Genomic DNA, 18,665 nt, shown 5'->3' on the forward strand with positions numbered 1-18,665 from the left:
GTAATAAAATACAGAGGGTGCTATTTGAAAAAATCAAGTTATGGTCCTTCAAAATTTACCAAAATGAATGTGTCACAGCAAGGTGGTGATACAATGCAAATGTATGGTCTTGTCACCAAAAGATACCTCAAACATTTGTTTACCTACGGACAAAGTCCCAACTTGATATACCAAAAACCAAGGCCACTACGATTTTTTAATAATGTGCCTGCAGACGCACTAAATTGTAGAAAAAATCAAATAACTTCTGAACGGCTAAAGCAAATTGCACAAACTAAACTGATTTAGAAAGCCCAAAAAGTGCACATTTAAATATGTATAAATATACAGGGGGTGTAATTTAAAAAAACTATGTTAAAAGTTGTACTGTAAAAATGTAACACCCTGTATAGGGCAAAATAATTTTAGAGCCTGCACTTTAACTTCCCATTTGCAGTGTAAGTGCAATCAAGCACGCCCATATCAATGACTCACCCTGTATATGTACAAATTTTAACAGTTTGTCTTAAACATTTAATTTTTTTTAACATATTTTTGTAAAATAATTAACGTGAATTTCTGGTCACAAAAAGTGCAAAAATGCTTGAGAGAAAAAGGAGAAACATACAGTTTTTTATCTGATTTATTAATTTATTATTTGAAAAAAATATTTTTTCACACAATGTGTGTAAGATATTTAAATAATTGCAATTAATTTTTGCACAGTGTGTTCCCTAAAGCGTGGAATTATTTAAGAGAGCAACGTCACGCTTGCTTGTTTCCGTCCGACAATTTAGCATACATTTAAGCAGACATTATTCTCCTCACTTCATAATCTCTTAAAGCAATTAGTTCGTTCGAGCATTCATCCGTCGATAAGGCCATTCCCTGTCGTATTTATGAATTTTTCTCTTTCTTCTCACATTAAAACAAAGTGGCTTCGCGAATTTATAAAACGAGGATGCTAATTGCATCCGGACGAGAAACGTATTTACGGTCGAGTTTTTCAGCGTCCACTCTCTTAATGCAAATTTATCGATTCTTGAATAAATATTAGCTTAAGTGCCTGTCAGTTTAGCTTTAATAATGTTTAAAGTTATTAATGTATTATGACTTATTTTAGATACTTTATCGATAATTGCCTATTAAAAAGTTGCCGGACGTGTCCCTGTGTTGCCGTTAACTCTCTCTCACCAATTAAACCATCGCAGTATTGATGGCAAGGACGCGAAATAATTTATTAAGAGCGATTCGCAGAACGCATGAATTTATGCAGCAACCTTCAAATTCGATTCTAGTCCTCTTCAATTAAAAGCCAATTACTCGGAGCCGACCCGAAATGGAATATTATAACGTTTAATGACATTTAAATTGGCGATTTTATTTCAGAATTTGTTTGCCTTAAGAGAATCAAAACGCTCATCCTGTAATTTCGAGAGCAATTTTCTGGAAAAATCTTATTATTAGCGTAATACGGTTTTTCGCATCGTTAACTGTTCAAGAAATGTTCACCAACTGCCTACAAGATTATTGCTTCCAGTCATGCCAACGGTTTACCGGTTAATATTTATATGGATGGCTGCCTGTCTAACCCATTTGCACATCCGAACGAAATCCCAATCCTTGAAAGGAAATTTCTTTTTTTTTTAAATAATTTTTGGTAGGTAGATAGAGAATGGCAAGACATCGATTAAGCAAAATTTATGTAAATCAAAAATGCATAGTTTTCCCAAAAAATCATTCTGAAATTAAAGTCCCAAATTTTGAGAACCGCTGAACTAGAATTATAAAAATTAGCGTAAATTTTAATATTATTGACAAAACAGCAGAGGTAAATTAACTTTTTGGTCCACTACGTTATTCTTCTGTATTAATTTGCGCTTTGTTATCAAATTTTATGAGAAATAAAACAAAAAGTTTTTTCGCCAGGACCGGGATTCGAACCTTCCACACAAATGAACAAGTTAGCTACGATTTTGAAAAATTCTCACGACGCCTATGCGCCACCATCTCTATTTTGTTCTATAAAAAAATTACTGCTTATAAATTACCGTAAGCCGCACAGTGGCTCTCAACAGGTGGGTTAATAGAAAATTCTGAAGAAAGTAGGCACTTTTTGCAGAAATGATAAGGGTTTCTAACTCGTCTGATCATGACAAATTCGCATACGAAATATTGCTAAGTCATTCCCTAATATTTTTGGAGCACGACGAAGGAGTGCCACAATTAAGTGTTATAAAACGCAATACAACACTACAATGAAGGGTAAAAAATTTCAGATCTAAAGTAATTTACCATTGTAGCGCATTAGGAAAACAACTAACTACCACTTTTAAATGGATATTAATAAACAGCAATATATAGAAAAAAATATTCATTTAGAACAAACAATCACCAAAAAATTCAACTAAAATTATTAAACTGGAAGTGTTTCCCTATTTTTTTCTAATTTGTTTTATTTTCTGTCTTCTGTCTTCTATAGTGTGTTTTCTAAATTCCTACGCTATCTTTGTTTTGTGTTGCTTTTTTTTTTCTTCAATTTCTGTATAATATTTATTTTCTTTCTTTTTTTCTCTATTTGCTATTCGAAATCGGATAAGTATTAACAAGTATATTTGTCTATTTTTTTATCTAACTTCTGTGCTCTGTTGGAAGATCCTCTGTCTTTTTACTTCTGCCTTCTGTTTTTTTTTGTTCTTGCTGTTATTGTATTTTCTTTTCTCTTTCTCTTCTTTTCTTTTTGTTCAGTCTTCCTGCATGTTATTTACTATTCTTTCCTAAACTGTACTTCTGTATTATCTTTATTTTCTTATTTTTTTCTCTATTCGCTATCCGAAATCGTATAAATATTAGCAAATATATTTCTCTATTTTTTTTTTATCTAACTTCTGTTTTCTGTTGGAAGATCCTCTATTTTCTTACTTCTGCCTTCTGTCTTTTTTGTTCTTGCTGTTATTGTATTTTTTTCTCTTCTCTCTTTCTTCTCTTCTCATTGTTCACTCTTCCTGCATGTTATTTACTATTCTTTTCTAAATTGTACTTTTGTATTATCTTTATTTTCTAATTTTTTTTTCTATTCGCTATCCGAAATCTGATAAGTATTAGCAAGTATATTTCTCTATTTTTTTCTCTGTTGGAAGATACTCTATTTTTTACTTCTGCCTTCTGTCTTTTTTGTTCTTGCTGTTATTGTATTTTCTTTTCTCTTCTCTTTCTCTTCTTTTCTCTTTGTTTAGTTTTCCTGCATCTTATTTACCATTCTTTCCTAAATTGTACTTTTGTATTATCATTATTTTCTCATTTTTTTTCTATATCCGAAATTGGATAAGTATTCACAAATATATTTCTCTATTTTTTATCTAACTTCTTTTTTCTGTTAGAAGATATCTATTTTTTCTTACTTCTGTCTTCTGTCATTTTTGTTCTTGATGTTATTGTATTTTCTTTTTTCTTCTCTCTATCTTCTTTTCTCTTTGTTTAGTCTTCCTGCATGTCATTTATTATTCTTTCCTAAATTCTACTTCTTTATTTTGTCCCTCTTTCTGTTTTTTTTTTAATGCTTTTTTATTTTAATCAAAGAATCTGTAGCCTAAGAAATCACTTAAATTTTTTTTCCGGTCACAAAACGTGTTACGAATATTCGCAGTTCTTAAATGAATTTAACCGTTTTGAGCGCAAGCCACAGTGTGGTCGTTATGCCTCGAGCTTTCCTGCTTTTCATTTTATCTGCCAACTGGCGTGGAACCTTAATTATTTTCAATTACACTCCACTTAAATTTTTGTGTATATTCAAACAAACCGAACCGCTGAATTTTCTCCGAATCGAATGATTTCTACAGGCGTCGTTAACAGTTTGCTCGCGTGTTGTTCGCCATCATTTGAATATCAACCGAATCAAACATAAATAGAACGAGCGTTTTGTTGCATCGAATCGAGATTTTTAAAGAACGCTTTTAATATAACTCTTTGAATTAAGATCGTATCGGGCTTTTGTTAACGTTTGAATAAATTTGCCCAAATCGCGGTTGTGTAAACACGACATTTCGCCGCAGTTTTGTTTCTTATCGGATTACGTCATGCAGATGGGTAACTTATCACGTATTTAATTCTCACTTAAACTTCTCAATTATTCGCCTCTCTTTGTGTTTGGCTCTTGAAGCGCACCAAACCCAGATCTTTATCGCTTTTAACTCTTGAGTTATCAGGACCGGAAGTGTCATAAAGTCGTCTCTAGGTAGGAAAAATGCGACCAACTGACACTCTCATATGAATATTTTAATTGGTGTTCGTCTGCAATGTGTGACTTTTAGAACTCGCCAACAAATGCGTTAAGAAGATTAAATCGGGACAGTTTAATCCGATCAAAATTGACGTTTAAATGTAGCGCCCTTTTGTGACAATCGACAACCACTACCGGTTTTTAAAAACAGATTTCTCGCTCATTGTGCCGCTAAAACGAACACCTCTTGATGTTTTAATACGATAACAACAATGTCGTCTGCATTTTGACAGTTAAATTTGGTCGTTTCAACGCGCATCGATCGCTTTACTTGCCACCAAAAGCACAATCGATTTGGTTTCATTCGGAGCTAACTCTTTTGTCGGTTATTGACGCTAATCTTGACTTTCTATACAAGTTCGTTTCTTTACAAAGTGCACAAACCCTCGCGTTTACCCCTAAATTAATATGTGTGAGGAATAGCTCGCACTTTTCGGGACAGAAAGGCCCATTATTGGAGGATCAATCGATTCGTTAGAGCGCACAAAGACCAGACATTCAGCAAAGAAGGTGGGTTTTAAAGCAATATCGGTTCAGTTAAAAGGTCAAAAAATTTAACTCAAACTTTGTACAAACGTTCAAAAAAATGTTAGACACAAATTAAATATTTTCGTTTGTTCATTTCGTTTTCTCTCAAAACAAAAAGTACGTTTACAATTTGGCGCCTTTACGTACCTTTTGCCGTATTATTTTCTTATTTCTTTCAGTTTTATGCTCCGTTTTATACGTCTATGTGTTCTCTCATTCTCTTATTTTTGCTTACGTGTTCTTTCCTTACCTTTTCTACACTTTTTTTCATAGAAAAATTGTTACCCTGATCCGGGTTCGAACCCGCGACTTCCCCCGTCGTAAGTGGCGCTTATACCACTGGGCCACGAGGCCCCAGGTACTGACCGTGTTTTGCAGATATTTTAACACAAACTTTTTAAATAAATCAACATTAAAAACTAACAATGTTTAACAACAACAATGGACATAATTTCTTCAAAAATCACCAAATTTGTGTATTTTCTAGTCAAAAATAGTGGACGTGCGCAAAGCCTGCTGGATTCGCAGTGGCCATGATTTTTATTAACAATGTTTTTCGGGACTTTACTAAACAAACTCAGTTAATTAAAAATTTTTAGAGATAAATTAAATATTTTTGTTTAATTTTTTTATAATTTAAGAAGTAAGTCATCTAAGGATTGAACGCTCAAGTTTGAAGTTATGTTTCACCTTTACGTTCATCTCTTTTTCTCTCAAAACAAAAGTATTTTCCTTTTTTTAGAATGTGCTCTTACATTTACAATTTGGCGCCTTTACGTACTTTTACCTTTTGCGGCATTATTTTCTTATTTCTCTCAGTTTTATTTTACGTTTATACGTCTACGTGTTCTCTCATTCTCTTATTTTTGCTTACGTGTTGTTTCCTTACCTTTTCTACACTTTTTTTTATAGAAAAATTGTTACCCTGATCCGGGTTCGAACCCGCGACCTCCCCCGTCGTAAGTGGCGCTTATACCACTGGGCCACGAGGCCCCAGGTACTGACCGTGTTTTGCAGATATTTTAACACAAACTTTTTAAATAAATCAACATTAAAAACTATGTAATTGCAATAATTCACCTAAAATGCTATTACATTCAGTTCAAAAGTCGGCGAATTAGCTCGAGAAAACATTTTCTTCCACTTTTTTTCAATTTAATTCTCTAATTTTTCACCAGATTTCATCAAAAGATACCGGGCGTATAAGTTGATTCTACAATTTTAAAATTGTTTTTACCTTTTTTGTGACTTTCAGCACGTTTTTGACCGAAAATTGACAAAATTTCTCCAAAAATCACCAAATTTGTGTATTTTCTAGTCAAAAAGAGTGGACGTGTGCAAGGCCTACTGGATTCGCAGTGGCCATGATTTTTATGAACAATGGTTTTCGGGACTTTACTAAACAAACTCAGTTAACTAAAAATTTTTAGAGATAAATTAAATATTTTTGTTTAATTTTTTTATAATTTAAGAAGTAAGTCATCTAAGGATTCAACGCTAAAGTTTGAAGTTATGTTTCACCTTTACGTTCATCTCTTTTTCTCTCAAAACAAAAGTATTTTCCTTTTATTAGAATGTGCTCTTACATTTACAATTTGGCGCCTTTACGTACTTTACCTTTTGCCGCATTATTTTCTTATTTCTGTCAGTTTTATGCTCTGCTTTACGTTTATACGTCTATGTGTTCTCTCAATCTTTTATTTTTGCTCACATTTTGTTTCCTTACCTTTTCTACACTTTTTTTCTTAGAAAAATTGTTACCCTGATCCGGGTTCGAACCCCGACCTCCCGCGTCGTAAGTGGCGCTTATACCACTAGGCCACCAAGGCCCCAGGCACTGATCGTCTTTTACAAATATTTTAACACAAACTTTTTAAATAAATCAACATTACAAACTATACAGGCTGGTCCACAAGTAATAATGAGCCTGAAAAAAATATTGAAGGAACCAACATTACTTTTCATAGATTACTATGATTATAAGAATATATAAAAGTCTTTTTTATTTTATAAAAAAACTACATCTTTTAAAATTCCAGTTGTCAGAAGCATTTTACAAATATTTTTTCAGCTAAATTGAGATTTTTTAAAACATTTACGCTGTGATTAAAAGCTTCAAACATAAGAGGTCAGGTCAGGTCAGAACAATTTTTTTTCTATAAATTTCTATTTTTCTATTCTATTTTTCTATTAATCTTAAAAGAAAAACCTCGTTTCTAGATTAAATTTCTCATTTGAAAGTCATACGTAAAATCTGAAAAAAACATATTTCACTCCGCTAAAGTTTGTTTAAAAATAGCTGTGATTTAATTCTTTAATGGTTAGGTTTTTCCGAAAATTCGTCGAATTTCGGTAGTCGTGAGCCAGTGGTTCGCAACAAATGTAATTATAAAAGTGCGTCGGCTTTATTAAGTCGCTTCAATTAAACTTTCGTTTTCTGAAATAAGTAAATTTCTAAAATGAACTAAACGAGCTTCCTACGTTTATATAACAACAGTTACGTGTTTACGTGTGTGCATGAGCACAATACACAGGAAGTGGAATCATGCGATTTTTCTAAACGTAATACAATCGCTCCACACTGTTTTTTCTCCATTCGAAATAAATCACAAAATCGCCCCTTTTCATTGATACAAATATTGGTCATGCAATAACCGTCAGAGGAAAACAACCACAAATCAACCGCTCATCACTTATTCAAGTTTCGATTAAGGCTGTTCACGATGATTTAGATCAACATGGGCAAAAGACTACTATTAGAAGAGTCAATATTTGATGCGGTTATAATGGGATGTCATATCACGCGAAAGTGACCTTTAACGCAACCCCACAATAAAGTTTTCATTTCTGATACGGGGAAATGTTTGCGCAATATTTCATTCAATCGACGCCCGGAAAATTAATCACGGAAAATCATCAAACTTTGCCACGTGTTGTAATTGAGTGTAACGGCACTAGTCCGTTAATGCCATCATTATGAGCCGAGATTTATGCCTCCGAAGACACGAGTATAATTACCGAAAAAATAATGGGCTCTTTTACACGGAAACTGAGCAATTTATACGACACGGTATTAGGCGATTAGAGTGTGCGATGACAATTACTTTTGTTTTTTGCGTGCGTAAATTTAAGACACTGTGCACGAATCGAAGGTGGCTTTATGTAAGAATGCTGGAACAATAGTTTTAGAAATTTTTAATGGTCACCATTAAACAATAATTTCCGGGAATTAGTTCACACTGGATTTTGAATCGCCTTTAATTAGATATGAGCAATTTGATAATAACTTTAACAAGCTATGAAGCAATTAAGGAAGAATCCAATTCTTCACATTGCTCGTATAATAAAAAATAATTGCTTGGACGTTTTATAAAGGCTTTTTTCTTCCTTTTTATTGTTACGAGGTTTGTTTTAATTAACTTAATTCTACTTTGTTCACACACACTTGTTAAGGCGATTTGTTACAGTTTTTTACGTTTTAACGATATATTGTTTCGCGATAACGACATACAACACTTCTTTAATTTGTCTGTTTAGGCAGTAAATGGGACAGACTGTTTCTTCAAACGAAACTAATTCACGTTTCTCCAACAAATTCCAAAGCAAAAGTGAGCGAAAAAACAGCGTTTGTTTTTTTACAAATAATTTTTACAATCAAAATATTAATGAATTCAAATTTTGTGCATCGACTACGGATATCTAAAGGTTAGGAAAGAAATAAAGCGTTCCCGTCCTCTATAGTTCCATTAATGTCGCCAGAGGCGCAGTTGTTCTATTACCGTCTGTTTTCAGAGCAATAAATGTATAAAAATTGTTGTAATTAAATAACGGTTAGCACAAGGCGAATAAAAAAATACAGGCAGATAGAGCATCAAATTCTCAATAATAGGAGATAAAAATAGTGCAAAAATTATATCATAAACTATATTTAAAAAAATTTCAAAGTTTTACCAATTTGCACACTGCCCCATATTTTTCAAAACGCTGCGAATACAGTTACAGATACAAGAAAAATGTTCAGAGGAAAGTTGTAGAGAATTAAATTTCCTTTAAAAAAGTCCGCGAGACCATTCCGTATCTTCAACCATTTAGGCCCCAAAGACGCTCAAGCGACGGATTTGCTTCATTTTGCCGGTGGTCAAGTATTGTAAAATGAATTTATACCCAAACCATTGAAGATAGACATATCGTGTCGCAGACTTTTTTGTAGAAAATTTAATTTTGTACAACCTCGTCTCTTTCACTTTTTTGTATCTTCAACCGTATTCGCAAAAAGAACGCAAATTGATAATTCTAAGCGATAATTTTTTGGGCACCGTCGCCTATTTATCAAAACGCAGCGAATACGGTTGAAGATACAAAAAATTGTAAGGAACGACGTTGTAGAGAATTAAATTTGCTACAAAAAAGTCCGCGACACCACATTTCTATCTTCAACGGTTTGGGTATAAATTCACTTTCCCATACTTAACCACCGGCAAAATGGTGGAAATCCGTCGCTTGAGTATCTTTGAACGTCTTCAAAACCTAAACCGTTGAAGATAAAGATATGGTCTTGCTGACTTTTTTAAAGCAAATTTAATTCTCTACAACTTTCTTCCTAACATTTTTCTTGTATCTTTAACCGTATTCGCAGCGTTTTGAAAAATACGGGTCGAAGCGCAACTTTTAAATCTTAAATAATTTTTTTCTCATGTTTCTCATGAAAATTCTAGTTCTCAGTTTTTCTCAGTCTGTTGAGAATGCAAAGCTCAACATTTCTGCATTTTTTCCAAATAATTAGTGAACTGGTTGTATTTAAATTAATTTAAAACGATTTGGTGCCGAGACAAAGCGCCCTCATTTTTACTCCGCTGAACAATTTTTTGTGGGTTCAGAAAATCCTGCGATCTCGTTTCGTTTCCTAACTTATAATCCTCCGTAGCATCAGAAACAACGAACGCGATTTTCTTATAAATGGAACCCAAGGTAACTCAGATCAACTTAACTAAAGCATTTCTTTAACTTTTATTTTTTATTACAAAAAAATCAAAACAAAACGTATGACATCATTACTATTTGCTCAACAAAACGTAAATACTGTTCAAAACATTTTGCTGGATGGTTTAGGCGTAAATTTGCGTTTTATCGTGGTATAATTTCCATAAAAAATAAAATTCAAATTATGTTTTTTTTTTCTAGAGTCCGTATTTTTTGACCGTTTACACAGCGGTTGCGTTAATTACAAATAATTAGCTGGTTTAAAAATTGTCGTTTATTAGACAGCGTTGCGTGAAACCGCATGAATGGAAAATTCATTCATTGAAAATTCCTGTTAGATGGCGATAAATTGTCGGTTGCGTATACGCACCAGGTAGTCGCAATAATTGATAAATCTTCTATTAATTTTCTAAGGTTTTATGCACTGGTATGTTAGAAAAACACAGTCTTGTACGAAATTAATGATTGCTTATCAGTTCCTGTTTATGAATGAAAATCCCGAGCCTGAATGGAAAAATTCGCAGAAGCGCCTCCCACGTGCTCATTCATAATTAAAGTCCTGATTTATGTCATTTGTGCGTTCCGAGAACGAGCATGAAACCGCTCAAGGATGTTACAAGGGTTCTATCATTTGAAATCAATGAATGTGGAGTGATTTATCGCACAAGGACTCGCAGATAAATTGATTTTTAATTAATTGAGTCAGAAAACAAATTTAAATTTCGTTTTATCGCGACATAATTGCCGTGTTTAACAACAACACGAAACTTTTATCTAAATTTGAGAAAGGTTAATGTAATAAAAAGATTTTCGACACGTTCAACACCAACTTATGTTAATGAACGTTTTCCATAGATAAGAGCCGTTTCAGGATGCGCTTATCCGGCTCTAGCGACTGCTTTTTACTCACTTCCAGTGCCTGGATAAGTGACAAATTTTATTAATAATTAAATTTAATTAAACCGACTAAAAACTATAAATTAAATCGGTGCACCGTTAGAGTCGCATTTCCTGTTGTGCATTTATCTAATGGCGACAAAATTAATTATTTAAAAACGAAATATTGTGGCCGACAGTCTTTACACAAAATTATTTTAAAATTAAAATGAGTTACTGTTTTGTAGCGTTTTCCTGCAAAGTTTTAGTTATCACGCCTTTGTTTACTTTCCAAATTATGAAAACAAGTATGTTTACACTGATTTTCGAAAATACTACTCTAATACTCTATCAGTAATAAAATAATTCAACAAAAAATATCAATATGAATGATTTATTATTTGCGTATCTTGTTTAATCAAGTATAAAATGTCAACGTAAAGGTAAATGGTACGTAAATGGAAATTGACGAACAGTAGTTTTTATGCTAATAACCATAATTTAATGTCACATGTACATTAGTTTTAACATGCACTAATAAGATTTGAATAAGCAATTGCATTTATTTAACTCACAATCACATACAATCAAAATGTACTATTACATGTGAAGGTTGGTACTAAGCTACTAAGAAAGTATTATTTCCATTAGTTCAATTATTTATTTTATAATTTTTGATGAGATGAACTGTACACATTTTTATTAATCCACTTGTTGGGAACCACTGTATTGTTGCTGGCAGTTTATTAGCTTTTGATTTTTTCATTCAATATAACAGAGATGGTGGCGCATTGGTGTTGTAAGAATTTTTCAAAAGTGTGTCTAACAAGTTCATTTGTGTGGGAGGTTCGAATCCCAGTCTGGGGCGCAAAAACATTTTGTTTTTTTTTTTCGTAAAATTTAATAACAAATCACAAACTAAACTAGAAGAATAACGTAGTGGATCAAGAAGTTAAGGCTGTTTTGTCAATAATATTAAAATTTACGCCATTTTTTAGAATTCTAGTTCAGCGGTTCTCAAAATTTTAGACGTTAATTTGAACAATTTTTTGGGAAAATTATGCATTTTTGATTTACATAAATTTTACTTAATCGATTTGCTAAACCATTCCCTAACACGCTATATATTCGAAGTATCGAAGTTCGACTATTTAATTCTAAGAAAATTAAGAAAATATCAAAGTTGCAAACAAACAATAATAATTAACCGATTTGCGCTAGGACTTTTATTTTTCGAGTTAAAGTGTGAATTTTTATTTTAACATATTAAAAATTCCTCTGTAATCGAAGCCATGGCATTTATGGCGACTTTTTTTGGCATTTTTTGACAAGGTTTTATTTTTTTTATTTTCTCAGTTACAGCATAACTATTCAGAAAAGTGGAACATATGTTGAAGTTTACACTTTTTAGAGTCTGAAACTATTAGAATGAGCGAAAAGTGTCAAGAAGGTACCATTATAACCGGTTTAAAAAGCTTGACGAAAGAGCATGGGTGTTAAGGCAATATCTTGTAAAAAAATAATTTTTAACCGCAGATTACGTCAAAACTATTCGGAAAAGTCGAACTTTGTTGATTATAACTTATGTAAAATGACCCGGGGAATCGACTGGCGTCGAGAAAATTCCCAATACTTTTTTAGTTATGAATTTTTTAAAATTTGACCAATTTTTGCATCTATTTGCAATTTTCTCCAATTCTATCAGTCGGAGAACAATAGTCTTTTTTGAAAAAGATAGATAATTTCAAGAGCTTTCCAACGGTATTACACTCCATAAGGTTATCTACAATAGTTCCGGAGTTATTGCTCGATAAATGTTCCGGGTACCGATGAAAAAATGGCAAAATGTTTTTAATTTTTCAATTACGACAAAACTATTCAAGAAAGTGGAACCTCGTTAATTGTGACTTATGTAAAATGATCCGGGGAATCGAGTGGCGTCGAGAAAATTGCCAAATTCCCAATAGTTTTTTTGTTATGAATTTTTAAAATTTCAACTTTCAAACGCTGATTACGGCCAAACTAAAGGAGCTAGGAGAAAACGCTTTTTTAGATCGGAAAGAGCACATCAAAATCTATAAGATAAAATTGGTTTTATTTGATTTTGATACACTTTTGAAATTGACCGATTTCTAAGGGGGGGGTGTTAACTTTTTTTTAATTTTTTTTATTTTTTCATTTACGGCTTAACTATTCTAAAAAGGGGAACTGTTTTGATCCACACCTATGCAAAATGATCCGGGGAATCGATTGGCATCAAGAAAATTGCCAAATTCCCAATAGTTTTTTAGTTATGAATTTTTTAAAATTTTACCAAATTTTGCATTTGTCTCCAATTTACTCGAAAACTATTAGTCGGAGAACAATATTTTTTTTGAAAACAATAGATAATTTAAAGAGCTTTCCAACGATAATACACTTCATAGGGTTATCTCTAATAGTTGCGGAGCTATTGCTTGAGAAATGTTCCGGGTACCCAAAATCGACAAAAATTGCGACGAAAATTGAAAAATCAAACTTCTAAAAATCGAACATATGGACTTTTTGTGGACTAAAAACAACTTTTGTGGGTTGTTAAGACATGTAGAAGTCCATAAAAATTTACTGGAGTGAGTTTAAAAAAAAAAAATGTTTTTTCACCTCTTTGAAGGTAAGTGTGGGAAATTTTAAGCAAAAAAATTCAAAATTTTAAATCTCATGAAAAGTTGGTAGAACACAGAAAATGAGCCTCTGAATTCAATGGAACAAACCGCATTGCCCTACGACTTTTAGTTTTCGAGTTATGAATTTTTTTGTTGAATAAAACTGTTCACCATAAATAATGGCTACGCTAAATTTAGGCAAAAAATTTTAAATTTTTTTTTCTTGTGAAAAATTGATATATTATGTAAAATGAGCCGTAGAATTCAACCGAACAAACCGCATTGCTCTACGACTTTTAGTTTTTTTATTCTTAATTTAATTCTTTAATTTATTCTCAATTTCTTAATTCTTCATAAGGTTATCTCTAACAGTTCTGGAGTTATTGTTCGATAAATGTACGAAAATCTATTATACAGGGTGGGTTTTATCAAATTTGTTTTGGTATTTTTTGACAAAGTTTATTTTCTCAATTTTCTCAGTTACAGTAAAACTATTCAGAAAAGTGGAACTATTTTCACTCTACCGTAGGCTGTAAAATGATCCGTGGGATCGATTGGCATCAAAAAAATCACCAAATTTCCAATAGTTTTTTAGTTACGAATTTTTTGTATTTTTTTTGAAAATCTACCAAAATCTCGCCAAAAGTCGGAAAAAACCTATTGACGTTTTTTGCAATTTTACGAGCTCTAGAAGGTTCTAAAATCACAAGTTGTTTTGATTTTTTGAAAAATTTAATTTGACAATTAATTCTTTCGACCTTGGGGCTTAATCCGTCCCTGGTAGTACTAATAGTACTAGTCAAAACTGAGCGAATTATTATTATTAGAGGGTAAATTGTGGGCAGTGCCGCTTGGTATACAGTGTGTCCTAAAATTCTCGCGCGCCCCTGACTTACCGTTGGAACAAACACTGGAGTTATCCGGGTGCCCGGAACTGTCCGTATCACTGTCATGGATCGGATTGGAGTGCAGCGACAAATCCCTAGGTCCCGGACTCGGCGACCTGCCCCTAATGATCGCCGTCCCGTCGGCCGGTCCACTCAGAATGTCAGTGATCATAAAACGCGAACGCGTGGCTGCAGTTTGAGGCATGGTCCGGACTTCGTCTTGCACGGTCATGCCAGCCACCGTACTCGACACTTTTTCCCCTACACCCAACACTTTTAAAACACGCGCACCGATTTACGCAACTGCCTGTACATTCAACACAGCACGGAACGAACAGGTGGATGTGTGTGGAAAGTATAGCGTGCTTAATCCACCACTCGAGACGTTTGCTTTCAAACTAACCTCGGTGTGGACACGGCAGTAAATCAGCCATGTTGTTGCCCCTTCCACCCAAAATCTCCCCTCTTTGGCCGCCGGGCCAATCAGACAACGGCGAGGATAATTGGCTGGCCAATGGGAGAGCGAGGCGGGAGTGAGTTGTCTTCTTGTGTTTATTTTATGGGCAGGTCTTTGGTACAGATTTTATTAGATTGACTATTTAGGAAAACAGTTTTATGCTTTTATGCTTTAAGCTCTTTTCATTGGTTATATAATAAAGCTACTCTCAAATAGCTCGCGGTTATTGTGCGGTTCTATCCTATTAGTTTTGCAGGTATTATGACAAGGCGTTGTTTTACCATTGTTTGCGATTTTTATTATCGACCGTTTTACTACGAGATTTTTATTACTAGCACATAAACTTAACTGGACTTTAAATTTATTAGCAATTTAATTCAAAGTTTGCTTGTTTCACGAGTTATTATTATATACCTACAAAAAGAAAGGTACAAATGTTTAAATCATGATCTTATGATTACAAAAAAAAAACATTTTAATAACCAAAATAATAAATAAGTTATTTATATCAGGTTTTGGTAAAAATCGTGTTTGTTTGACCCGTTGGTCAATTTGCCCCACTCTCCCCTACATTAGGGAGGCGAAGCAATCATACCTCCAACTGCAATTTTCCTACTTCATATAGTTACAAAATTGTTTATTTAAAATAAAAACATTTCTTTTAACGAAAATCTTCAAGATAAAGGAATTTTATTTGATGTAAAAAATGTATACCTAGTTCTTAGAGTAAGTTTAGAAGTTTATTTCGGGTCAGGTCAGGTCAAGTTTTTTCTTCACCTTCTTTCTTCTTTTCTTCTAATTCGTTCTTCAATATTTTTAGTTTCAGAGACTCAGATTCTATATACTTATTCTCTTATTTATGTTTTGTTTTTTTATTTAGGTATAAGAAAAAATTTATTTCATTAAACATTTTTTTTTACCTATAGGTATAACTTTAAAACGATCTAAAATTTCTTTACACATATTAAGGACCTAAATAATTCTCCAAAAATATTATTTTTAAAGTTATTTCATTACTTGTTGTTGCTAAATAAAAATAAAAAAAATATTTCTAAACTGAATTTTTTTAAACAATCAAAGATATACCACCTACCTGCCAATGTATCATTATTTTTCGAAAACTTATTTTTTCAAGTATTTTTATTCTTTGAGTTTAACTTTTTTTTTACCTTTGTTCTTCTTTTCTTCTAATTTGAACTGCAATATTTATTCATTTATTTATTTATTAATTTATTTTAGATATGTTTTATTTCTACCTTTCTATAAGAATATCAATATTTATTTACTACTAAGTATAAATATAAAAATACCGTATAGCATGTTATACAAAGGGCAAAAAAAGAAGTATATAACATTATTTCCACTACATAAAAGATTACAATATAAGAAATATAATATAAGAAAAAACTTATCCAAAAGTGTATTCAAATATTCTTCTACTCAGTAACAACAAAAGTATAATAGACAATTTTTTAATATCTAACTTAAAGTTACTTTAGCCCATACCTATCATACTTGAAGACATTTTTGTATTTGAAAACCTATTTTTTTGACATATTATATATTGTATATTATATATTATATATTATATATTATATATTATATATTATATATTATATATTATATATTATATATTATATATTATATATTATATATTATATATTATATATTATATATTATATATTATATATTATATATTATATATTATATATTATATGTTATATATTATATATTATATATTATAAATTATAAAACAACTTTATAAAACATTTTTTTTTCCAAGTGTTGTCCCGTAAAGCAATTTTTTTGAGATTTTTGTAGAAAACAAAGCAAGTCCAACGGGCCTTTGATTATAAAAAAATAATGTACTGACAGTCACTAGTTAGGGCTTAAGCAATTTTTTTATTTTTTCAAAATATCTTCATAATTCAATTTTTTTTTCCAAGTGTTGTCCCGTGTATCAATTTTTTCAAGATTTTTTTAAAAAACAAAGCAAGTCAGAAGGGCCTTTGATTATAAGAAAGTAATGTACTTACAATCACTAGTTAGGGTTTTAACGATTTTTTTTATTTTTTCAAAACATCTTCATAAATCATTTTTTTTCCAAGTGTTGTCCCTTGTAGCAATTTTTTCGAGATTTTTGTAGAAAACAAAGCATACCTATCATACTTGAAGACATTTTTGTATTTGAAAACCTATTTTTTTGACATATTATATATTATATATTATATATTATATATTATATATTATATATTATATATTATATATTATATATTATATATTATATATTATATATTATATATTATATATTATATATTATATATTATATATTATACCGGGTGTTCAAAAACCGGCGCACCAACTCATTGGAGTGTGGTAGAGACTTGCTTACATATAAAGGTAAAAATAGTAAAAAAATTCTTTGTATTAAAGTTATTGATAAATAACGAATTTTAATTAAATGATATGTGGCAACGTTGTCTAACAATCATGATCGCAATAAAACTTGATCAACAATAAAATAAATTATTTTTGAAACGGTTTCCTAGGAAATAATTCCCAGTGTTGACACATCTACAAATTGTGATTTTTTTGATGAATTCTATTTTTTTAAATTAAAAAATCTGCCAAAGTCTGATAGGAAATTTAAAAATAATTATTCATTGTTGTGTTAGGGAATGATTACTTAGTGTGAAATATAAAACTATTAAAAAATAATGAAAACTGAAGAAGTTTACAAAATAATTTTGTAGCTTCATATTTTTTAAAATATGACTTTAGGAATTCTTTCCAAATTTTTTCCGTGATCTACACATGCTTCTCAACAGCGTACCACTGAGTTGGTGCACCAGTTTTTGAGCACCCTGTATATTATATATTATATATTATATATTATATATTATATATTATATATTATATATTATATATTATATATTATATATTATATATTATATATTATATATTATATATTATATATTATATATTATATATTATATATTATATATTATATATTATATATTTTTATATAATGAAAAAAAAAATGTGCCTAGCCTACTAATATATCTACCACATTTAAAGATAAATCTTTTTTTGGTGCATTCTTTGACTTGACATTTTTTTACATTTTTTCTATTGTTTCTCTAATTCGGTCTCCAACGTTTTTAGTAAAAAATAAAATAAAGTTAGTTTCAGTGACTGTGATTTTTTTTGTTTAGTCCAAACGTTCTATATGACACATTTTTCTTACTGAAAAACAGAAATAATAACAGACCACAATATTCCATTTAAAAAGTACTTTTTTCCACAAATTTTTATAATTAGAGGTATTTTACCAATTACAAGCAACCTTGAAATGATCCTGACGTGATAGGTAAAAATTTCAGCAAGTCATTTTTCAATCTGATTTCGTAGATAGCTAGTTATTAATTACTAATGTTCACCTATTAAATCACTGAATTTCCTTATAAGTAGCTAATGAATATCGAGAAAAGTGGAACAGGACCGCGAAATTATACGTTGATTAAAAAGCAACAAATCTGTGTAATGTTTTGCAGAGATAGATGTTTCTAATGACGGTTTTAGTGCACTAATTACACGCCAACTTCCGTCATTACGTAAGAACGTAAAGCTTGTCTCGCTTTATGAAAATTTTCACTTTTCGTGCTATTAGCAGAGATAATAATTTAAAAAATAATTAAGCAAACAGGTGCACGGAACAATAAAAACCAATTAACAAAGCAAAGCGTTCGCTTGTTGGCCTTTTTCAAAATTCATAAATATTTATAAGTCCGAGGCATTACTTACCAGCCTAACACTCTCATAACGAACTTTCACTCGAAAATAATAACGCAATTATAAACTGAACCGTTCACGCTCCACACAATGCCCAACTATTACTCTCTATAACCATCCATTTTTCTTATGTAATATATTTAAATTCTTGTTCCTCGTTATTAAGCTAATTGCAATTGCCAGCCATTGTGCTCCTAATAAAAGGACTCGAGTTCGAGCTTTTACGTAATGAATTTATTTTAATA

General features: G+C 31.3%; 1 protein-coding gene across 1 annotated transcript in view; it reads right to left on the reverse strand.

The window, feature by feature from the left end:
- Positions 1 to 14,587, reverse strand: part of LOC103314541 (homeobox protein B-H1) — a 42,504-nt gene extending 27,917 nt beyond the window's left edge. The window contains exon 1 of the mRNA XM_064357953.1: positions 14,181 to 14,587. Within this exon, the coding sequence (XP_064214023.1) occupies positions 14,181 to 14,403 (223 nt within the window). The 5' untranslated portion in view covers positions 14,404 to 14,587. The remainder of the gene's footprint in view (positions 1 to 14,180) is intronic.
- Between the last annotated feature and the right edge of the window lie 4,078 nt (positions 14,588 to 18,665).

The sequence above is a fragment of the Tribolium castaneum genome, chromosome 7, assembly GCF_031307605.1.
Source record: "Tribolium castaneum strain GA2 chromosome 7, icTriCast1.1, whole genome shotgun sequence".
NCBI lineage: Eukaryota > Metazoa > Arthropoda > Insecta > Coleoptera > Tenebrionidae > Tribolium > Tribolium castaneum.